This window comes from Cydia pomonella, chromosome 1 (assembly GCF_033807575.1).
Source record: "Cydia pomonella isolate Wapato2018A chromosome 1, ilCydPomo1, whole genome shotgun sequence".
Taxonomy (NCBI): domain Eukaryota; kingdom Metazoa; phylum Arthropoda; class Insecta; order Lepidoptera; family Tortricidae; genus Cydia; species Cydia pomonella.
The window spans coordinates 14575942-14597927 of record NC_084703.1 but is presented as its reverse complement, the minus strand read 5'-3'; the positions used below and the strand labels follow the sequence as shown (position 1 = coordinate 14597927).

Sequence of the window (21986 nt, the reverse complement as noted above, 5' to 3'; positions counted from 1 at the left end):
TTTAATACATATGTGTGGATAAATTAGATTACTATTTAGTTTTTAGAACAGTTTACTGAATAGGGGGTATAACTGCAAAGTTCTACCGCCAGAGTGCAGCACTAGCACATATTGTAAACTATAAAGGATAATAAATATTATAGGGCATTATTACACAAATTGACTAAGTCCCTGAGTAAGCTCAATAAGGCTTGTGTTGAGGGTACTTAGACAACGATTTATATAATATATAAATATTTATAAATACTTAAATACATAGAAAACACCCATGACTCAGGAACAAATATCCATACTCATCACACTAATGAATGCCCTTACCAGGATTTGAACCTGGGACCATCGGCTTCGTAGGCAGGGTCACTACCCACTAGGCCAAATCGGTCGTCGTAGGGATTGAGTAACATATACATACTATGCCTTAAAACAGTAATTTTTTGAAGTTTTCACTATGACATTGATGCATGAAGGCGGTTTGTTTACAAAGAGCCTATCGCGAAGCGCGAAAATTCTATCTCGATTTCGTCTACTTCTCTATTGCTCGAATATGCAAAGTAATAGAGAGGTAGATAACGAAATTTCGATTTTTGTGTTTCGGGGTAGGCCCTCAGTACTAGTGGCGCTCTCCACGCAGAGTTTAGCGTAATATTTATTGGAAATATTGAGTTTTATTTCCATCGACAGACAATTAAGTAACTGTTCTATCCTCGTAAGACCCACTATGCATTCTTTTTCTATATTTTTTTTATTTAAACTTCGTTATACTGATACTGTCACGTCTAAAAATATCGCCATCAGATATAGCGGCCAAGACTTCTATTGTCAAGGTGTTATAGCGCGTGTTCAGATATTTTTGGACACCTCGACCGCTCAGATATTATCTGACGGCGACTGTGTAATAAATTTGTATTTTTTTCGTTTGTTTGAAAAAGCAATAAAACAATAAAAAAGATAATTCATTCGATTTAAAATGAAAGGTTCTAATTAGATTGATACGGATACGGAGTGCACCGAGTGCACATTGTAATATCTACACATATTTTTGACAGTACCTATAGAACATTAAAATATTTTGGTATGTAGTAACTGAGAATAAAAATTATTACTGGGAATTATTTTTCTCGGTTGTTGTTACCACTGGGTACAGGTGAGAAAATAAATCTCAGTTGTTACCACTGGTAACAACTTGGTGGTAACTAGTGGGAACAACCCGAAATAAAAAGCCACAAATCACTAAAATGCAATAAATACTTTAATAAATAATAAAACCGATATTTTTTCTAGCTACGTATTTATCATTTTTTTTTATATTCAAAATTTGGTATGTGATAATAATTTGATTAATAATATGTATCTGCCAATAAAATTTCTCTCCGTACTGCTTATTTTTTAGTCTTGCAATTCACTCTACCTCTTAAGTTAATGAGAATTTTAATTTGGTCGAACTTCCTAACGTCCCATGGAGATAAGATCTTGCACCAAGTCGTATAGAAATCCGAAAAGAGAAAAGTCAGCTTCACATTAGCCCTTTGGAAACTATACAAACGAGCCGGAGTTCTACGATCAGTCAGACGAATGCAATGGCGTCAATTTCACTTCGGCACACATTAATCTAGCGAACTAATGAATGAAATAAAAGAAAAGCTTGCAAAAAAGAGGAGAGCGCCACTGTCTAATAACATTTAATTTGACAAAATCAGATCTAAAACGGTTTATGCCGGGCATTGCCTTAGGAACTCCGAGTCGAAGTAAACGACAGTGACGGTGATATCATCACGGAACATGCGGCATACGTCGGGTGCCAGGCTCAGCAGGTGCGCCAGCCGCGAGTGGTCCACCCCGTACTCCGTGCCTCCGATGGCGTGCCTTATCAGGTGGGTCGCGGCGTTCCGATCTTTAGGCTTACTCTTCAGACTTTGCTTTCTGTGAAGCAGCAAATCGTTTATATCTCCTAACTGTATATTCTTGCGCGGCAACTTAAGCGGATTGAAGAAAACTTTTCCTTTCATGTGTTCGCCGACTAGCTTCACCGCCTGTAAGGGAGTCATCATATCCCACAATCCATCTGAACCTATAATCAAGAATTTGTCTTTAGGTGTCAGTCTGTGATAATATATGTCGGGCTTGGCCGTTAAGTAAGGTGGAGTATGGTAGTAAGCGGGTATTGCCCTCTCTCCGTATATAGGGACCGCTAATGCAGTGAGTGTTTCCACGGACCATTTGTACCTACAGTCTCCCATGCTACGAAGGGGAGCTAGCTCGCCCAAAAGTCTATCTCTCCTGATTACGGTTTTTTTCTCGTCCTCTGGGTGTTCACTCCAAATCCTTTTTAATTCATCAAAATTTTCAGAATTGTGCTCTTTTGTAAGTTTTGTAGCTCCCCATTCATCATCCTCGGTCTTGGTTCCTATCACAGCATTACAATCTCCAACATTCGCCACATGCAGATGGGGGCCATTTACATGAGATACACATGTAACAGCTCCTGATAAAGCTACTGATAATGTCTTTGGATTTATTTTTCCAGTTTTTTCGAATGGTTCTACTGCTTCTCTTGAGATATCACTATCTAATTTCATAATCGCATTTTCTAACGCCGCGCCGACGTCTACATTACTTTTAGGTGTTTTAGCTAATTCTGTTAAATAATCCTTAAAATTATTTTCATATGTCAACTTGAGGTCTTGTACAATTTCAACCTGCAAAACAAAACCGTTCAGTAAGATTATATGTTCAGTTTTTAAATATACTCATACTATAGGGTCAATGTGGTGAAGACCGTCTATCAAGTAAACCGTCTACTAGTTCTTTGGTAGCTTCTGACTCTTGCGATTGTACACATACTCCACTTACAGAATGTCGGTAGAGCAGAAGGAGCGAAGCTCTTCCTTTCTGAATGTGTCTGACCGAAGTACGTATACGAGAGTTCTTGCCTTATGAAATGGTCTTTCCATTCCTAACCAAAAATGTTATATGCCGGCCCTCTCCACATTGACCTTAAGTAAGGCATGGAATACGTACTCTATCATTGTAAGTTTCCAGCAAACTTTCCTGAGGGTGGTCATTTATAGCTTTAGTTAAAAGGTCGTCAGGGAGGAGTGCTGCCGCTATATAGTTAAACAGCCGCTTGGAAATAACTTGAGCGCAAGCTGGCCCGCCATGACCATCAAATACTCCCATTAGTAAGCCTAAAATTGCAATTACAGTCATATCGTTATTAAAATAAATAAATATAAGAGTTTAAAGCAACGAGCAAGAAGCATGCAAATACCTACTACCTAGAGAAGGATATTCACGCTGATACAAAAATCGCATTAGAATAAGATTTTTATTAAATCTTTTGCCCTTTTGTCAGAGTACACAATAGTATTGTTTATTTATTATATAGTTTCTTCTTAGTTATTTAATAGAATGTAAACACACAAAATCAGATGACTCAGTCATTGGACATTATCACATTATGTTTAGTTGTTGGTTTACTCAAATATTACATATTTGCAAGTACTGCAAAAATAAATACACACCGTAGCTGCAGAACACTACATTAATAAGAATTACGTTCCATACCTGGTATCATCTTGCATTGTGCCTCACTCCTTGTATCTTCAATTGGACTATTTGATGCCAATTGATTGGAATCATAAGATTTGATGGATCCTGTTGTGAATTCTTTACTGAACTCATTTTTTCGTAATATTACAGTTACCTAAAATAAAAAAGCAAAACCTTCTGAAATAATTGTATTAATTGTTTATAATAAATGACTCGTGATATGATGATGCTCACTATGGTAAAGCAATTTTCTTTCAAATTACCAAAAAGTACGTATTTTTTTTCAATCCAGTCACCTTTGTGATCTGAACATCATCAATATCATCATCAACGAAACCGTGTCTATTATGAAGGTAAATAACTAATCAATAATGGAATGATCATTTTTTATGATCAATATCACCTTACAGAACGATAGTAAAATGGTGATAGGTATAAAAAATACATTTACACAAACATGAACAATATGAACAGTTGTAACAAAGTCCCACTTCTGTCACAAGCTGTGCTGTAACCGATTTCAGTTCTCCACCACACACTAAGCACGAAATCAATACATATATTTACTGCGGAATTCATTTATTAAATCTGCTTAAGGTCAAGGTACTTTAGAGAATACATTTCGGTATTTTGGCTAGTGCACGTAGTCGTGGAACGCGCCCTTTGGTTCCCTAGGACTTCGAAGCTCGCTCATCATCCCGCTTGCGCTCCTTTGGCTCATACAAAATAACGCCTCTCCGAGGCATCTGTGTCCTCGGCTTTATGAGGAACTCAGGTTTTATTTTATGCGTAGCCTAAAAAAAAATGTCTTCAGGTCTTTAGCCCGTCGGATAGACACTTAGCTTTTCCTAACTTTATCTGCCTGCAGTTCGGCCTTCGGCCTCGCAACAAGGACAATGTAATTTGTCGAGTGCTAGAATTTCCTCTTCATGGCGCCCCAGCAACAGCATACAACTTATTTTTGGTGGCGTTGTGTTGCCACTTCCCAGTTCATCTTTGACACAACTAACCATTATCGTATTACTAACTCTTATCTCCTGCAATGTAAGTCAGTTTTGCTGGCAACGTGGTCTATATACATTTTCGTTACCTGAAATCAATCCGGCCCCACCAATTCGCGCGTATTTGCACATTTGCACCCCCGCGCCACTTAAAACTTTTATTTTTCACATTTGCCATTTTGGCGCCCCCTACTATTTGGCGCCTAGAGCGGCCGCTCCACTCGCTCTACCCTAGATCCGGCCCTTCCCCCACATTGAGCTTATATTGACCAACAAGAGGTGCAGAGGGCCTTGACAAGCTTGTTTCATTATGATTAGCCCACAGTACCCCAATTATCTGTCAGGGTTGTCTCTTTAGCTAAGTGTTCGGTTTTAAGGCGCCGAACATACTGGGCAATATGATTCATAATAATATTTAAAAAGGTGCAAAGCCCATTAGTGGACCAGCGATGCTTAGGCCTAATTTTGAATACTTACGTATGCAAACTGGCAATCTCAGTATTATGTTATGTTCCAAGAACTTCGCTGCCTATTACAGTAAAGCCCTAAAATGGATTGGGATTATTATTATTTACTAAACCAAGACTTAATTGTGTGTGATAAAGTTTTTTAAATTTACCTCTAACGTTTCGAGGATGATGTGATAGTGAAATGGAGTAGTTGTTTTAGTAAATGATAAAGAGTAAAAATCGTTTAAGTGTAAATTAGTGAAATGGGATTAACTTTAAAAACATTGAATCATCATTATTACCTTCAGGCGGACCATATACTTGTTTGCCACCGACGTGGTTTTATAAACTATTAAGATGCTCTAACTATAGCTAGATTGGCACCTGTGACACACCTGGCATGTCATTCAGTAAGCAAAAATAGAGTAGTGGTGAAGATTAATTATAGATATATATCATGGACCTAGAATACTTAAGGCCGTAGTTTCGCTAAAACACAACTAGGATTCCTATTATTTACGCGTGACACACATACATTGACAGGTATCTCTTTTCTATGGCTTCATCCACCAATCTGCCGTTCGTCAATTGTTCGAAGAAAAAAATTAAATACGCCGGCATCCGTGGTCAAATGTTGCAAAACTTATACCGATTGAAAGAAAAAAAGAGGCAGGATAAATTTTGATAGTTTAATTAATTGCCACGTTATATTTCATAAAATACGATATAAATCCATGAAGTTGTACTTAACCCATTCATGGCCAAGACCCGTCGAGCGTACACAATACGCCGGGCCACCATACAAACCGTTTTTAGTTAAAACGTATGACTCAGCTTATGGGTCTCTGGCCTGGCGCGCACGGTAAATAAATCGCCACTTATGAAGCCGGCCATTTGAACAACATTATGCAACATTTTTACTAACCACCTTTTTTCTGAACTAGGAAGCTAAGATGGGTAACGACAGCACAGGGCGCGAACATTACATGGGCGGCCACGGAGAAGCTGGAGACATAAACGAAAACGGAGAACTCTTCGGCGACCTATGTTCTGCGCGTAACCTGGTAGTGGGAGGAACACTTTTCCGACACAAGGAATGCCATAAGGTGACGTGGATCTCTCCAGATGGCGTAACACGCAACCAAATTCATCATATTGCGATCAGCCGCTCATGGAGGTCCTCGTTACTTGATGTTCGGAATCCACGTGAAGCCGACGTGATTAGCGATCACCACCTGGTCTTGGCGGAAGTGCGAATTAAGTTGGCAATCCCCCATCGCAAATCTGAGAAGTCATCAAAATTTGCATACATATGTAAATCGGATGACAATGCAACATTATGATAACATGGAGCTGATCTGATGATGAAGTCAGAAAATGGCCAAGGGAACTCTGTGATAAAACAACGCAAATTAATTGTGTCTGGGGGTTGTTACAATCTCAATAAGTATTAGTTGCATCACTGACATAAATATACTAGACAGGCTATCGAAAACAAATTGTGTCCGCCATTTTCGGCGTTTGACGTCTGTCACTAAGCTAAAGAATAAGCATCGCTGTGTAGCTAGCCAGAGGCGAAACTGTTATGACAACTGTTCATTTTCTGCCTACATACACACTGTGAAGAATCTAGATAAAATGTATTTATTTCCTTACAAGTATATTGAAATTGTTGTACATATGTGACACCGACGACATTAAAATATATAAAAATAGTCATGAAACTCTTTCTCAAATGACTCTTGTACTCGTAGCAATTTTGATCAAATGGCGCTTATAGCATAATATACTCTTTAAATATGAGAAAAACAGTAAAAAAATACAAGACAAAGAGTAATATATCAGTATTATGTTATATTCTGCAAACAATAATGTAGATAATCATTAGTACCTACGTGTTACATCTGCGAAATTTAATCTATGCGCCAAAGAAAATGGCGTATCACCGCGAGTGTTTAAAGTGACGTTTCAAAATAATCTAAATGAGCGTAAAACAACAGTTTTTTCGCAGTGGATTGTTAATATATTGCTTTTATCATGTTTCTTGATATTATTAGAATACATTTTCATAACGCACAATGGTAGTTTTAATTTGTATTTGTTTTTTTTTTTATTTGTGACTTATGCGTGGCATCTCGCCAGTAGTCGGAGACGTACTAAACGCAGTGGAGTGCCGGCACTTCATTGAGGTGTGGAAGCATTTTCTTCCAGTGGTCTTCTCTAGTACTACATAATACCTCAATGAGTTGCATATGAAAAACAAAGTACAGTCAGCGAATTGAACCAAAAAATAAAAAAGTTCGATTCCGGTAATCAATAGCCAAGGTCATAAAATACAGAATCACTAAACAGCACAGGAGGAGTATAAAGTTGCCGACGAATAAATAGTGACAAAATAATATTTCCCATATTTATGATATGACAAAAAAGTACAGTGGGAATCCTCGTTACCTTACCCCTCACACAAAACAAAATATTATTATACTACGGTTTGGTCCATACAAAATATTGCTCGCCGTCATCCAAACAGTAATCGGTTGTAAAATGGTACAATATCAAACAGCTTCAACATGAAGTAAGCTTTTAAACCAGCCAATAAAGTTTATTTTAGCCTGCTACGGAAACATTTGTAGTTTTTACAAGTAGCGCCAGGCCACGGTGACCCATACCCTGAGGCATGTCAATAACTTCTAAAATATACATATTTTTGGTATTTTTGAAATATGGATTTTTCTGTTTGCTTGCAACACGTATGTATCTAGAATTCAGTGCCGGATTAAGACATTTTGGTGCCCTAAGCATTTTAGACCATGGTGCCCCCTCATCAAGATTACATTGAATTTTCTTGGTAAATTGAATGACGTTTATTGCCGCATTACTTCTGAGAATAGAATTTTCAATCCGTCACATCATTTTATCACGGAAATTGACAGAACTGCAGTATTAATGTTCCAAGAGTAGGTAAGGTCAAGTATAAGCAAATTCGAAGACCGTGCTTCGCATAAGTCCGGAGGCCAAGCCAACCATGGTCCAAGTGTAAGCGAAGACGTAAGACATAGGCAGTATTCCGCATAGGAATTTGGAACCTCTAGAGCTTTCCTGCGAAGCTCATTCATGTGAGGGCAAAGGCCAAGTTTCAGTAGGGGCTTAGCCATTGGCCATTGCTTTTTGTCAGAACAAGTACCAATGGCCACAAATGTTTTAAATAGCAAATTATTGTTTACGAAAACGGGACTTAATAGGGTAAGTTTTAAAATTACCTCTGACCAGACGTTTCAAGGCCAGCGTTGTCCCCATGGTCTCGGAGAAGACTGTGTAAAGTCGACATCATTATTTTGACGTTGGAGGTAATTTTAGAACTTAATCAAACGCGAATAAGTCTCGTTTTCTTAAATAATAATGTGTCACAATTAGGCCAATACAATTAGATTTTTTCGACCTAAAAATACGTGTAATCCGAGTTTGCTCCATTCCAGGAGGTGTGCATAAATGTTTCCTCTTTTTCAGTTTTTTTGCTTGTAAATCGAAAACGCTACGGCCGACGGAAAATTTGTTCTAATTACAAGTATTATTAAAATGGATATCTGAGGATCCGAAATGTAATTTAACTATGTTCTTGCAATAAAATATATTGATTGATTGATTGATTTAAGGTACCTTAATATGTATTCGTAGTACCTAAATTGTAAATTAGGTCGACATTTTTGATTTTTGGTAAAATCATGTTATTAATCCGAAAACGCTTTCTTACCAGTGTCTGATCCACCTAGTGCTATTGTAATTGATAGTGGGTTCCTTCTACATCAGGGGTGGCCAACTTGATTAGACCCAAGATCTCCTGTTACTGAAATCCTGTGCGATCTACGTAATTGGTATTTCGTGAAACCTTAAATGAAACTGGTCTAGGTATTTATATTTTTTGCCTTGCCACGATCGACTAGACTAACAGTCGCGATCGACCGGTCGATCGCGATCGACCTGTTGGCCACCCCTGTTCTACATCGAGTGGTTTGGCAATCCAAAGGAAAAAATAATCTCCTAAGGATCCCAAAATGTATGCACACCTCCTGGGATAGAGCAAACTGGGATTACACGCATTTAGGACCAAATAAATGTATTCAAACAATTTCCAGCTTGCTGGGAATTAATTCCTCAAAATATTTTTTTGGATCTAATTTGATTGGCCTAAATCGTGAAGGTGTTTTTAAAGGCAAAGTCTAAGGCTGAATGCGCGGACCGTTCGATCAACGGATGAGGCCAAAGGTCGAGCTGGAAGAAAGCAAGGCTTGAATTTGACCAATGGCGAGGTATGAATAGCTGGACGTCCGCAGCGTCAGATCGCGGCGCGTTATCATATAATACAACTAATGGCGAGGTGTGAGCAAGGCAGCCCAGCTGCGACAGAGGACAGCATGGATTTGGATCCATGGCCAAGCGAAAGTGGGGCAGTTTGCATAAAGTAGAAGGCCTGGCGTCGCATGAGACCTAACGCCGAACTGCAAAAGAGTGGCTTGAAATCGAACCTATGTAATCACGGTCCTCCTACTGCTCGGCCTTTGCCTTAACTCGAAAGCGCAACTTGATAAGATGCTTTTGTTTTTCGGCCTTCGCAGGGCCCTTTATTACACTTTGACAATTAGGTCGCTGGATTGCGGCTCTGCAGCAACTCGGCCTGGCCGACACATCTGGTGTGCAAGAGACCAAAATACGCTACAAAATCGGTAATCTACGTCGAGAAAATCGGTTGGCCACAAGCCCGACGGTAAGATTTTTTGGCCATGAGCTTTGCTGGCCTCCGCGTAAGGTTGGAGATGTGCTTACGTGTACTCACTCTCTTACGAACCTTCGGTATTAGATGGGTACTTGCACACGTATCAAAAAGTTTAGTGTACATAAGTACTACACTACGAATGCGATGCTGATGCAGCCTGCGCGTTTTTTTTTCCTATGATTTTGGTGCCCCCCTAGACGTGGTGCCCTAAGCAAGTGCTTATTTTGCTTAATGGTTAATCCGGCACTGCTAGAATTTCAGTATTTTTACTATATTGCACTAGTAGTAAACCAAAATTGAAAATTCGAGGCTCAATTAATCATTAAAAAAACGTATTATTTTTTTTTCGTAATATACCTTATAGAAATGTTTGTTAACTTAGTGGATACGTAGGTTATTACGTCATATTATGTTTCGATTATGTTTAAAGCAGAATTTCTTCATGACTCACATGTGAGTCACTGGCCCTGCGGAACTGTTTGAGCATGACCCATACACTTGCTGGCCCTAAATAGTTTAAAGTGGAAGGCGCTCCCAGTTTTTTTCCATACTAAATTGAACCTCAATAAATAAATAATAATAATAAATATTATAGGACATTATTACACAAATTGACTAAGTCCCACAGTAAGCTCAATAAGGCTTGTATTGAGGGTACTTAGACAACGATATATATAAATATGTATAAATACTTAAATGCATAGAAAACACCCATGACTCAGGAACAAATATCCATGCTCATCAGACGAATAAATGCTCTTACCAAGATTTGAACCCGGGACCATCAGCTTCGTAGGCAGGGTCACTACCCACTAGGCCAAACCGGTCGTCAAACAACCTTATCACCGAACTAGAGAAAATATACTCAATCCGCGTAGGTATACATTCGTGACACGCACACATTGAAACTGTCTGCCATTGCAGTGACACAGCTGGTCGTCAGTGGCGCGGCCTCTGTCAAATTGTTCCTCTATGATATATATAAACATATTTCTACTCTAGTCTACTTTCTAAAACAAAATTTAATACATTAATATGAATTCTCAAGTTAAATTACCAAATTGTTATTAAGCTACAAAGGTGTATAGTTTTAGCTGACATAAGTTACACAGTTTATATGACATAAGTTGGCTACGGCAGACTGTGGCAGTGAAAAGGTTAATTAACTGGAATACCAGGCAGCACCAATCTACAAGGTTTTCCCAAAAAATCCAAATATATCTCAGTCAATCCAGCTTTGATGATTCATTTAAAGACAAGTCACATTCCCCAAAAGTGGGATCTAATTTGAAAGTACCCTTAAATCGGAAATTCTATTGGCGCATATGTGGTAGATAAATTGCACTATGCCTGGAAAAGGATTAAATTTCAAATAGAAATTCCTATTAAAGAATCAAAGCACAATGTAAAAGGTTGAGTATAACTCAGAGAGCCATGGAAAGAAGCATCTTAAAGAGAAGAAGAATTGTCAAAATAAGTAACAAGGATTTAAGAGACAAAACAGGATTTACTGATGTGACATACAAAACAAAACAACTGAAATGGAAGTGGGCTGGACATACTATTAGAGGAGGAGATAAATGGAGCAAAATTGTAACACTATGGCATCCTAGAGGACATAAAAGAAACAGAGGTAGGCAATTTAAAAGATGGTCCGATGAAATAGAAGACATGGCTGGAAGGACTAAAATATGGACCAGATTAGTGCAAAATAAGGAAGAGTGGAGAAGATTGGGGGAGGCCTTTGCCTAAAGGCACACAGAATCGGTTATCGTAGATTAAGGAAAAACTATTGTGGCGTGGTATATCATGTAGTGTGTTAGTTTTAAGAGATTAGTATTAAACGTAACGTCGAACATATCGGTTGTTTAACTTGATCCGTCTCCGCCGCTACTCCCCTCCTCAGATGGCGACCCTTGCCAGCGCGTTTCGCTAACGAAGGACTTTTTTGCATACACGGGAATCATGACGCAATCGCGACTCAATACTCGTGCGACGGTGTTTCGTTCACTCAGAGAAAACTTTTTAATTATTAAAAATGGGCAAAGAGTGCTCAAAGTGTGTGTGCGACAATAAGGAGGTCATCGTGAATCAGCACGGCAACTTGAACGATGCCGGAGCCGAAATAAGGGCCCACACAAGTGTTAATAATATCTTGCTGTCGGTGGTGCTGGCCCTATGTGGAGCAGGCGTCATATATATCGCCTATAGACAATATAATAATTGTCATAGAAAGCTGGTGAGACATGAACTACGGGACAACGCATTCCGGAGGCTTCGCTTAAGGCTGTCGGGGCGCGGTGATCGTTCCAGCAGCGACGTCCAGGACCAGGAGGTACCGGTACCGGCAATATAAACGTGTGCGCGTAACAATACGGTTCGACGAAAATAAGTGGCGCTTTATAGTTATGTAAGTTTTTTTTTAATTGTCTTCAGTTAGAACTAATAGTAAGCTCTTATCTTTATTTTTATGGAAGAACTTGATATCGTATTTCAAAATTTAAAGGATATTCAAGTTGCATTAAGAAAATTAGGTCAAAAAAGGCACTTGTACCCATTAAATGTGTGTAACAAAATAAAAAATGCCACGAATCTGTATGAAAAATATAAACTGATCCTTGTTAACTTAAATAAGAAAGATTTTACGATAGAGTATGCAGAATATACATTAGAAAATGTAATAGATAACATAGAGTGCGTTTATAAAAAGATTTTATCATATCAGTGTAACATAACGCAACCTGCTTGTTCTAAAAATAGCTATACAAACACCACTACCATGGACAAGTTCGAATTAAAAACGGCGGCGACTTTGTTGCCTGTAATGGACGGTTCTGAAGATGTAACAAATAATTTGATTGATGCAATCTGTATGTATGAAGGATGTCTGAAAGAAAGTAGTTGCAAACAACTACTAATAAAATTTGTCCTAGCCACAAGGTTAACAAAGTCTGCAAAATTAAAACTTAAATCTGAGTATGACACTTGCGAGAATTTAATTGCGGACATGAAAAAGTTCTTGCTGACCAAAAAATCAGCTAACGCCTTGCTCATTAAACTAAACAGTGTTTCACAGGGTGAGAAGTCTATTTCGCAATACGCAAATGAAATAGAGGATATTTTCGTAAACCTAACTATCTCACAATCCAACACGAACGAAAAAGCGTGTGAGGTACTTAAGCCGATAAATGAGCAGCTAGCTATAAAAAAGTTCGCCGACGGATTGCGAAATAGACGCCTCAGTACGATTATAGCGGCTCGAGACTATACTAACTTCAAGGATGCGGTACGTGCTGCACAGGACGAAGAGTCAGCGCAGCCAGAGACCAATACGATGTTAAATTTCAGAGGTAAGTCATTCCACAGAAACCAGTACCATGGCCACGGATACCGAGGATATAGACCATATAGAGGTCTTCCGAATACCTCAAATCGAGGACATCAACAGTATAGAGAAAATTTCAATGCCTCGACTCGAGGTTACCAACAGTATAGAGGTAACTATAACATGCCTACGTATAACAGATACCAGTCCCGCGGCAGCTATGTAAGATCGCGTTCGAATCGCGGTCGAGTTTCTCATGGTAGGGGACAGGTACTTGCTACGACTCATGTAAACAACGAACTTACACAGCCAAGTACGGGTGAGTTTTTTCGTGCCTAAAGAGGATGTATTAACCTTTGACGATAATATCGGATACGTATTTTTAAACACAACACATAAAGAGTGTTCGTGGTTAGTCGACACTGGAGCTTCGCTATCAGCTATTAAATCCGAGGCGTTACCGGAACATACTATTGTATACAACCAAGACATACCGGTACGCGGTCTAGGCGGTACTTTACATTCCCATGCATATACGTACATTTCATTACTTACTCCGAATGGCTATTCAATCGAACATAAATTTCATATTTTCGACAATTTACCTGTAAAATCAGACGGAATTATCGGGTTCGACTTTTTAAAGATAAATAAAGCTAACATTGACTTAGAAATCTTTCAATTAACATTAAGAAACCAAAACATATCGACAACTGTGCCAATTTACGGTTCCACAAAAGTTAGCCGTGATCATTTATCGATTCCCGCTCGCAGCGAATCTATTCATTATATTAGGTTAGATAAAACAATACTAGAGGATTGTGTCGTATGCCCGCAAGAGTTACAGGAAAACGTGCTTCTAGCAGGATTAATAGTAAAACCACGTAACAATGTAATCCCTATTAAAATTCTAAATGCTAGCCATAACAACATAACAATACCTACATTTCAACCTACATTGTATTCATTAAACGAATACAACATGTGTCAATTCAACAAGTGCGACTCAAGTTCCGTTCGGGCTAAAGAGTTGTTATCGTTATTGAAACTTGACCATTTGCAACATAATGAGCGTGGAAACATTGAAGCTATTTGTTCTAAGTATGCTGACATATTTCATCTACCAGGGGATAAACTTACAAGTACTTCTGTGTGCGAACATACGATTAAGGTTAAAGAGAATTGTAGTCCGGTGTATGTAAAACCTTATAGGGTGCCTAAGAGTCAACAACAGGAAATACAAAAGCAAATTAAACGAATGATCGATGATGACATAATTGAAGAAACGCGAAGCGAATGGTCTAGTCCTATTCTATTAGTACCGAAAAAGGGATTGAATAAAGATAAAAAAGAGTGGAGATTAGTAATTGATTACCGTAAATTAAATGAGAAATTAGAAGACGATAAATTCCCGCTACCCAATATCACGGAAATATTGGATTCACTTTCTGGTGCCATATACTTTTCACACTTAGACCTCAGCCAATCATATTATCAAGTCAAGCTTACCCCAGATTGTCGTAAATACACAAGTTTTACCACAAATACAGGCCAATATTCCATGAAAAGATTACCGATGGGCCTGCGCACTAGTGCTAGTACCTTGTCTAGAGTAATGACAGTAGCTATGTCTGGGTTAAATTTTGAAAAATGTTTCGTGTACCTTGACGACCTTGTAATTTTTGGACGAAATTTAGAGATTCATAACAAAAACCTTTTAGATGTTTTTGAAAGGCTAAGACAAGTAAATTTAAAATTAAATCCGACCAAGTGTCAATTCTTAAAAACTGAACTTCTTTACTTGGGTCACGTGGTTTCAGCAAAAGGTGTTTTACCGGACCCTGAAAAAATTAAAATCGTATAAAATTACCCAATACCAACAAATGCCGATGAAGTTAGACGGTTCATAGGATTCTGTAACTACTATAGAAAATTTATAAAACACTTTGCTAATATTACGTTGCCATTAACTAATCTGTGTAAAAAGGATGTACCTTTCAATTTCACCCAAGAATGTTATCAAAGTTTTAAACATTTAAAAGATAAACTTATTTCCCCACCTATACTACAATATCCGGATTTTAGCGAAGATAAAAATTTTATTCTCCAAACAGACGCGTCAGGTACAGCGGTAGGATCGGTTTTATGTAATTACGATATGAGACCGGTGGCGTACGCCAGTCGACCATTAAATAAAGCTGAAAAAAATTACCCGACGATACAAAAAGAGTTACTAGCCGTAGTATGGGGTATAAAATATTTCAGACCATATTTATTCGGAAGGAAATTCACAATCATGACCAATGAGCGGAATTCTTCATAGCAAAAATCAAACTGTCAGAGAGATTGACCTAACTGTTTTATCGACTTATCGATGTTACGGAATAATATCGCATTAGGTATCCATAATCAACTTAAAAGATTATTCTGTAACATTTGACCTCTTTGATAAGCAACTTGCATCTCCATATTAAAGTAAATCATGTCAGCGTCACATATGTCATTTATGTCACTTGAGTTTTCATGAGTGATTTCCGTGCCGTGTTACTAAAATGGTTAATCCTAAAAGAAAAACAATAAAAAAATGGATACAGAAAGATTCTTCTCTTAGTTTCAAAGAAGATTCTTCCACAATATATTGCTCTAAATGTGACGTTCATTTACATCAGCTAAAGAAACATTGTGTTGAAAGTCACTTAGTGAGTAAAACTCATTCGTCACAATGCTCAAAAAGTACGAGTTCAGACACATTCTATATAGATTTAATCATATTTTTAGTTTCGTGCAATATTCCATGGAAAAAGATTAACAATCCACAGTTTAGAATATTTTTCCAAAAATATATTTGTTGTTCCTGTACATCAAAATCACTTCCGGATGAATCATTGCTGAGAAAAGTATACTTAGATATAGTTTACCAACAAACAATTCAAGTCATACGCAAGAACCTGATAGGAAAATATATATGGATAACGGTCGACGAAACATTAAATAGGATGGGCAAAAGTGTCACTAATTTGATTGTAAGAGAACTAAAGAAAAAATATTGTTGTAAATCTTACTTAATTGGAAGTAAAATTTTTGAAAAAGTCGATGGTAACTCAATGGCTGAATACATAAAAAAGCAATTGCAGAATATTTGGCACAATTCATATAATGAGCATGTTAGAAATGTCCTTGTTTTGAGCACTGATAGTGCCGCGTACATGCTAAAGGCTGGTAAAATAAAAGCTGGTTAAAAGCTACTTTTCCAAATCTAATACATGTTACATGTCTGGCACATGGATTACATAGACTCTGCGAGCACATACGATCTCAATATAAAAGTGTTGACGCCTTAATATCCAACGTAAAAAAATATTTTTAAAGTCTCCATATAGAGTCCGAATATTCAAACAAATTTGTCCATCCGTACCATTGCCTCCAAAACCTATTATAACTAGGTGGGGCACATGGCTTAATGCAGCTATATATTATGCAGAAAATTTGGAATGTATTACAGAAGTAATTTCAAACTTAAATTCAAAAGAGACGGCTGCAATAAGAGAAGCAAAAAGAGTACTTAAGCACAATAATTTGAGAAATGATCTGTTGTACATAAAAAAAAGTTATGGCATTTTATGTGAAGCAATAATCAAATTACAAACATCCTGTTTATCCTTATTAGACTCTCTTCTAATACTTGACCAGGTCAGAACTATTCTAAATTGGTGTGGATCTCACACAGTGCAAATAAAACTTGAAAAAGTACTAGATAGAATTCCGGACTACGACATGATACGCAAATATGCTGATTTTATAGAAAAAAGTGATTACAGCCAAAACACCGTTATCGAGTACTACAAATATGCTCCTGTTACTTCAACTGAGGTAGAACGCTCGTTTTCATCTTATAAATGGATCTACAATGAAAAAAGGAGTAATTTGAAAGGTGACAATGTTGAAAAAATAATGACTATTTTCTTTTACTACAAGGAAGATGAAGAAAACATATTTAGTACAGATTTAGATTTCGACTGTTATTTTGAATGAAGATTAGTTACCTACTCTTAGCAATATTTGTTTTTAATTTTTCATGATAAGTTTCATATAGAAAATTTAAATTAAAAGTATTTTCTGTTTTATTCTTTACTATTATACTAAAATACAGTGGCGGTCAGCTAATTAGGGACACCGTTAATTTGTTTGTATGTATATCCAAAAGCCTGATTTCATTACTTTAACTTTGTTTCGTTAAGTGACAAATATTTATCGATAAGTCGATAAAACAGTTAGGTCAATCCCTCTGACAGTTTGATTTTTGCTATGAAGAATTCCGCTCATTGATCATGACAGACCATAAACCACTTATTTACCTTTTCGGGATGAAAGACCCCTCAAGTAGGTTATTAAAATTTCGACTACTGTTAGAAGAGTATGATTTTAATGTCTGTTATGTGAAAGGCAAAGATAATGTAGTTGCATTATCACGTATAGTAATTACTTCTAACGAATTAAAAGAGATGAGTAATCAAATTATGACAGTGGTAACGAGAGCGCAAGCTAGGAGATTACAATCGGAAAGCGTGCAAAATGATATTCCTAATGTCGACACAAGCAAGCGGCCTGATCAACCGCGTGTTGTAGAGATATTAAGAATACCAGAAAATGCAGTAGAAATGATGTTAGTAAAAGGCGAGAAAGTAAGCAACTTAGAAAAGAAAGGACAATTAATAATAAAAAAGAAGGAATGTTTCAGTTATGATAAAAATAAAAATATAATATATGTAAATCTCGATTTTAGATTACACTTTACGCGAGTCGAATTTGTAACTAAATTGAGTGAATACTGTAAAGAAATTGACGTCAAACAAATATGTATTATTAAAAATGATGAAAACGAGCTTTTTATCAAACGAATAATACAAGAAATAAATAATTGTAAACAGTGGTCCGGCCCACACGTATGTGTATTAAGAGGAGTAAAAAGAATATACGATGATGACGAAAAAAAATTCATAATTAGTGACTACCATTTACTGCCCACAAGTGGCCACGCGGGGGTACGTAGAATGATTAACAATATTAAGAGACGTTTCTACTGGCCATCAATAGAAAATGATGTCAGGGAATTCGTGCGAAAGTGTGAGTCTTGTCAAAAATACAAACACTCTCGACATACCGTGGAGCCGATGGTAGTGACGACTACAGCCTCGGCGGCATTTGATAAGGTATTTTTAGATTTAATGGGACCGATCGATCAGGACGACGAAAATTATAAGTATATACTTACTATTCAGTGTGAGCTGAGCAAATTTGTAGAAGCTTACCCACTTAGAAATAAAGATACGGTAAGTGTAGCACGTAGTTTAGTTAATAATTTTATATTAAGATATGGACCACCCAAGGCGATAGTTACGGACAGAGGCACCGAATTCGTCTCGTCTACAATGAGTGAGGTATGTAAACTGTTAAAAATAGATAAACTACAATCAACAGCATATCACCATGAAACAATAGGTTCCCTCGAAAATAGTCACAAAAATCTAGGTTCTTATCTAAGGATACAGTGTAATAAATATCCAGAAACGTGGAGTTATTGGCTTCCATACTGGTGTTTCGCATATAATAACTCAGTACACTCAGTAACAAAGTACACCCCGTTTGAACTTGTTTTTGGTAAATCATGTGAATTACCTTGTAGAGTAAGAAGTACAATTGAACCACTGTATAACCCTAGTGATTATAGTTTAGAGTTAAGGTATCGATTACAGACGGCACACAAAGACGCGCGCGAAAACTTGATAAAGTGTAAACAGCTTAGGAAGAGTACTTACGATACAAAAGTGAACACAGTGAGTTATAAAAAGGACGATCTCGTCTTAGTGAAAAGTGAAACTGGTAACAAACTCGATACGCTGTACAAAGGACCATATAAAGTGATTAGATTAGAAAATCCTAATGTTGTAATTTCTCTCAACGGAAAAGAGGATACTGTTCATATTAATAGAACTAAGTTGTTCGTTCCAGACAATTAACGTGTCTTAACTGTCATACCTATATTTTTATTATGTAAAACTATTACAATGTGTAAAGTTCTTAAGTAATATTTTGTTAAAATAAAAACAACAACTGTATTGTGTGATATGTTTGTACTAAGTACATTGTTTATATATGCGAAAAAAGAAAAAAAAATGTATAATATTTTTCTTTTTTTTTGTCAACCCCGGTGGTGTAGCGTGGTATATCATGTAGTGTGTTAGTTTTAAGAGATTAGTATTAAACGTAACGTCGAACATATCGGTTGTTTAACTTGATCCGTCTCCGCCGCTACTCCCCTCCTCAGACTATAGATACAGTTTAAAAATGTATTTCTGATATGAGGCTATAAATATATAAATATAAATATTAAAGAATTTTTAAGTGAGAAAGCTCACATGTATAATTGATATGGGTGTTGATATATTGATACAATGTTTTGTACAAGAGAGCAGAGGCATCTGCAAGCTGCAAGTTATATTACAATAATATAGAGAAAGATGAGGTCCCACTTCATTCTTCTAATTTTTGGCAGAAAAGCTTGTAAATAATTGGGAATCTTTTCAAATAGTACTGAATACTGAATATATTTCTCAAACTCGACCCACCCCTATTGGCTACATGCAAAGTGCATGGTGGGGGTATAGTGATTGCAGCGCATGCAGTGGTAAATTTTGGCATTAACAAAGGTGCTCATCTTTAATATTTCATACAAATTATAGGCACGAAATTGAATTTTTAATATACTATTTATACCTCCTAAGATATTCATTTAAATTGTATGGGGTAAGGCATTGTAATCTTAATATAACTAATGTATTTAGTTTGATAATAATTAATACCATATCCATATAAATAGCTTTGCAAATACCACATATTAATTGATCTTTATTCAGATGTTAAGAATGGGTATAGTAAGTTTTCCTTAAAAGATAGACATACACCATCGCGGACTGTTTTGAGGACCAATAAAAAGAGACAATCCTACCGTTCATTGAGTTGTTAAAGCTCAAACAGATTAGGCAGCCATTTTCAATTAAAGCTCCTAGACGCAATGTTTTTTTCCGACATTGTTAGCAAACATTGTCAGATTTCAACCAATTTTACAAAAAAGCTTAATATATTTTACACTTAAACCTTCCTCAAGAATTGTTCTATAGATAGGTTGAAAAACTGTATGAAAATCTGATCAGTAGTTTATGAGTTTGGGGGATTATTTATAAGATGTAGTGATTTAGTGTTTTCTGCTAGATTTAAGGATGCTTGGTGACGTGACAGTAGTGCATGTAGCTAATTGTTACCCACCAATTTGAAGCAAATTTTGAGATGTCTTCATTGTGATTTCAAAAAGTCAAAAAGATCAAAAAGTTCTGATGCTGACTCAAAAAGCATTCAAAAAGTGACCTCAAATATAATTCAACATTCTATTAACCAATACGGCTACGACGTGACCGTAGCTTAGTGGTGACAGTGTTAATCGAAATAATTGTGCATCAAGAGTATGGTGTATTTATATGTATTAATAAAAGCAATAAATTTTTTTTTGACGTAGATTTTGTATTATGTGTAAACAGATAAAATAAAAAGCTCTTACCTCCTGCGGTGAAGGTAAAACAGTCATACCATCCTTCTGGACCTTTCCTTCTCCTGGCGTCGTGTGCAAGTTTCGTGTCAGAGCAGGGCTTGGTAAGTTACAAAGGATACTACGACATTCTAATTTTGCACTCCTGCCCCAAATACTCATAATTTCCTGTCTTAATAACCTATCTAACGTTAGACAAGTTCTTAGGATTATATTTACATGCAAGGTATTCATATTCTATATTTCTTTTGGGGTTAACCGGGCATGTTATGCAATCACTTTTTGATGGTCGTCTATTCAGACAGCTGACTAGCAACGGAGAACTTGATTTATTAAGAGTTTTCAACCAATAAACTCCTCCGAGGTCTATATTCTATCACATAATTTATAAATGAAAAGTAAGTTTTAAAATAAATAATGAACATTCGATTTTTTTTTAATTCTGATTTGACGTACAGGGGCTGTGTTACCAGCGCAAAATATTTTATATTTAGCACTTACCTTACCAGCCTTGCTGGTGCCACTTTATCTTCTATCATGGGATTCATGGGCGGGCCAGCAATATGATTTCTTAAAAGTTCTTTGTACTTAGAACTGAGACCACCTTAGTGCGACAGCAAAATAGATTTAAAAGCTTGTAAACACTAAAACATAGTGATTATATGCTCTTTGGTAAACACACCGTAATGGTGAGACACAATAGGTTATACACTCGGCGTCAAAAAAATCGCACCTCGCGCAAAATTCGTTTCAAGCAAGTATAGCTCTAATCTTATTCATCGTAACCTATCAATATTGGTATCATTTGAAAGCACAATTAAAGCCCTTTAAGAAAACATGTCTACCATTTTATTAAAATCAATAATCGCCAATCTCTGGGTGGTTACAAAAAAAGGGGTGGGGATGCGATTTGAATGGGTCCCTAGGTGTGCTACCCTAGACGAATTTAAAAGAAGGGGTAAAAGTGACATATAGGTGCGTGCGCAGGAGAATGCGGCCCTCCGCACTATAGTCAACGCCCCCCGCTTCGTGCGCAACATTGACATCCAGCGCGGGCTGAAATGGCAGAGCCTGGACACCTTCATCAGCCAAGTATCGAGCAAAATGCCGCGCCGACCACTCGCGACACCTCCATCTGCAGGGCATCGCGCCACTCCACGCAGGCCACTGGTGCCGGTAGCCGCAGGAGACGAGGAAGACCGCAGCAGCCAGACGGAGCCCGCAAACCCGCAAAGCCGCTGATAGGCCACCTCAAAACAAAGCCATGATGGGCATTCATGAGTGGCCGTCA

At 37.2% G+C, this 21986-nt stretch overlaps 1 protein-coding gene across 2 annotated transcripts; it reads right to left on the bottom strand.

Annotated features, from left to right (window-relative positions):
• Nucleotides 1-1227: 1227 nt before the first annotated feature.
• LOC133516206 (pyruvate dehydrogenase [acetyl-transferring]-phosphatase 1, mitochondrial) lies at nucleotides 1228-21393 on the bottom strand. Of its 2 annotated transcripts, none has more exons than XM_061849016.1 (4): nucleotides 21197-21393; nucleotides 3565-3703; nucleotides 3019-3185; nucleotides 1228-2696 (listed from the first exon to the last, which is right to left on the bottom strand). In XM_061849016.1, exons 2-4 carry the CDS (start codon nucleotides 3572-3574, stop codon nucleotides 1710-1712), a joined length of 1164 nt encoding a protein of 387 aa, XP_061705000.1. In that variant the 5' UTR covers nucleotides 3575-3703; nucleotides 21197-21393; the 3' UTR covers nucleotides 1228-1709. The 2 variants fall into 2 exon arrangements, with proteins under 2 accessions (XP_061705000.1, XP_061704992.1); XM_061849008.1 differs by lacking the exon at nucleotides 21197-21393 and adding an exon at nucleotides 20708-21159.
• Nucleotides 21394-21986: the final 593 nt, after the last annotated feature.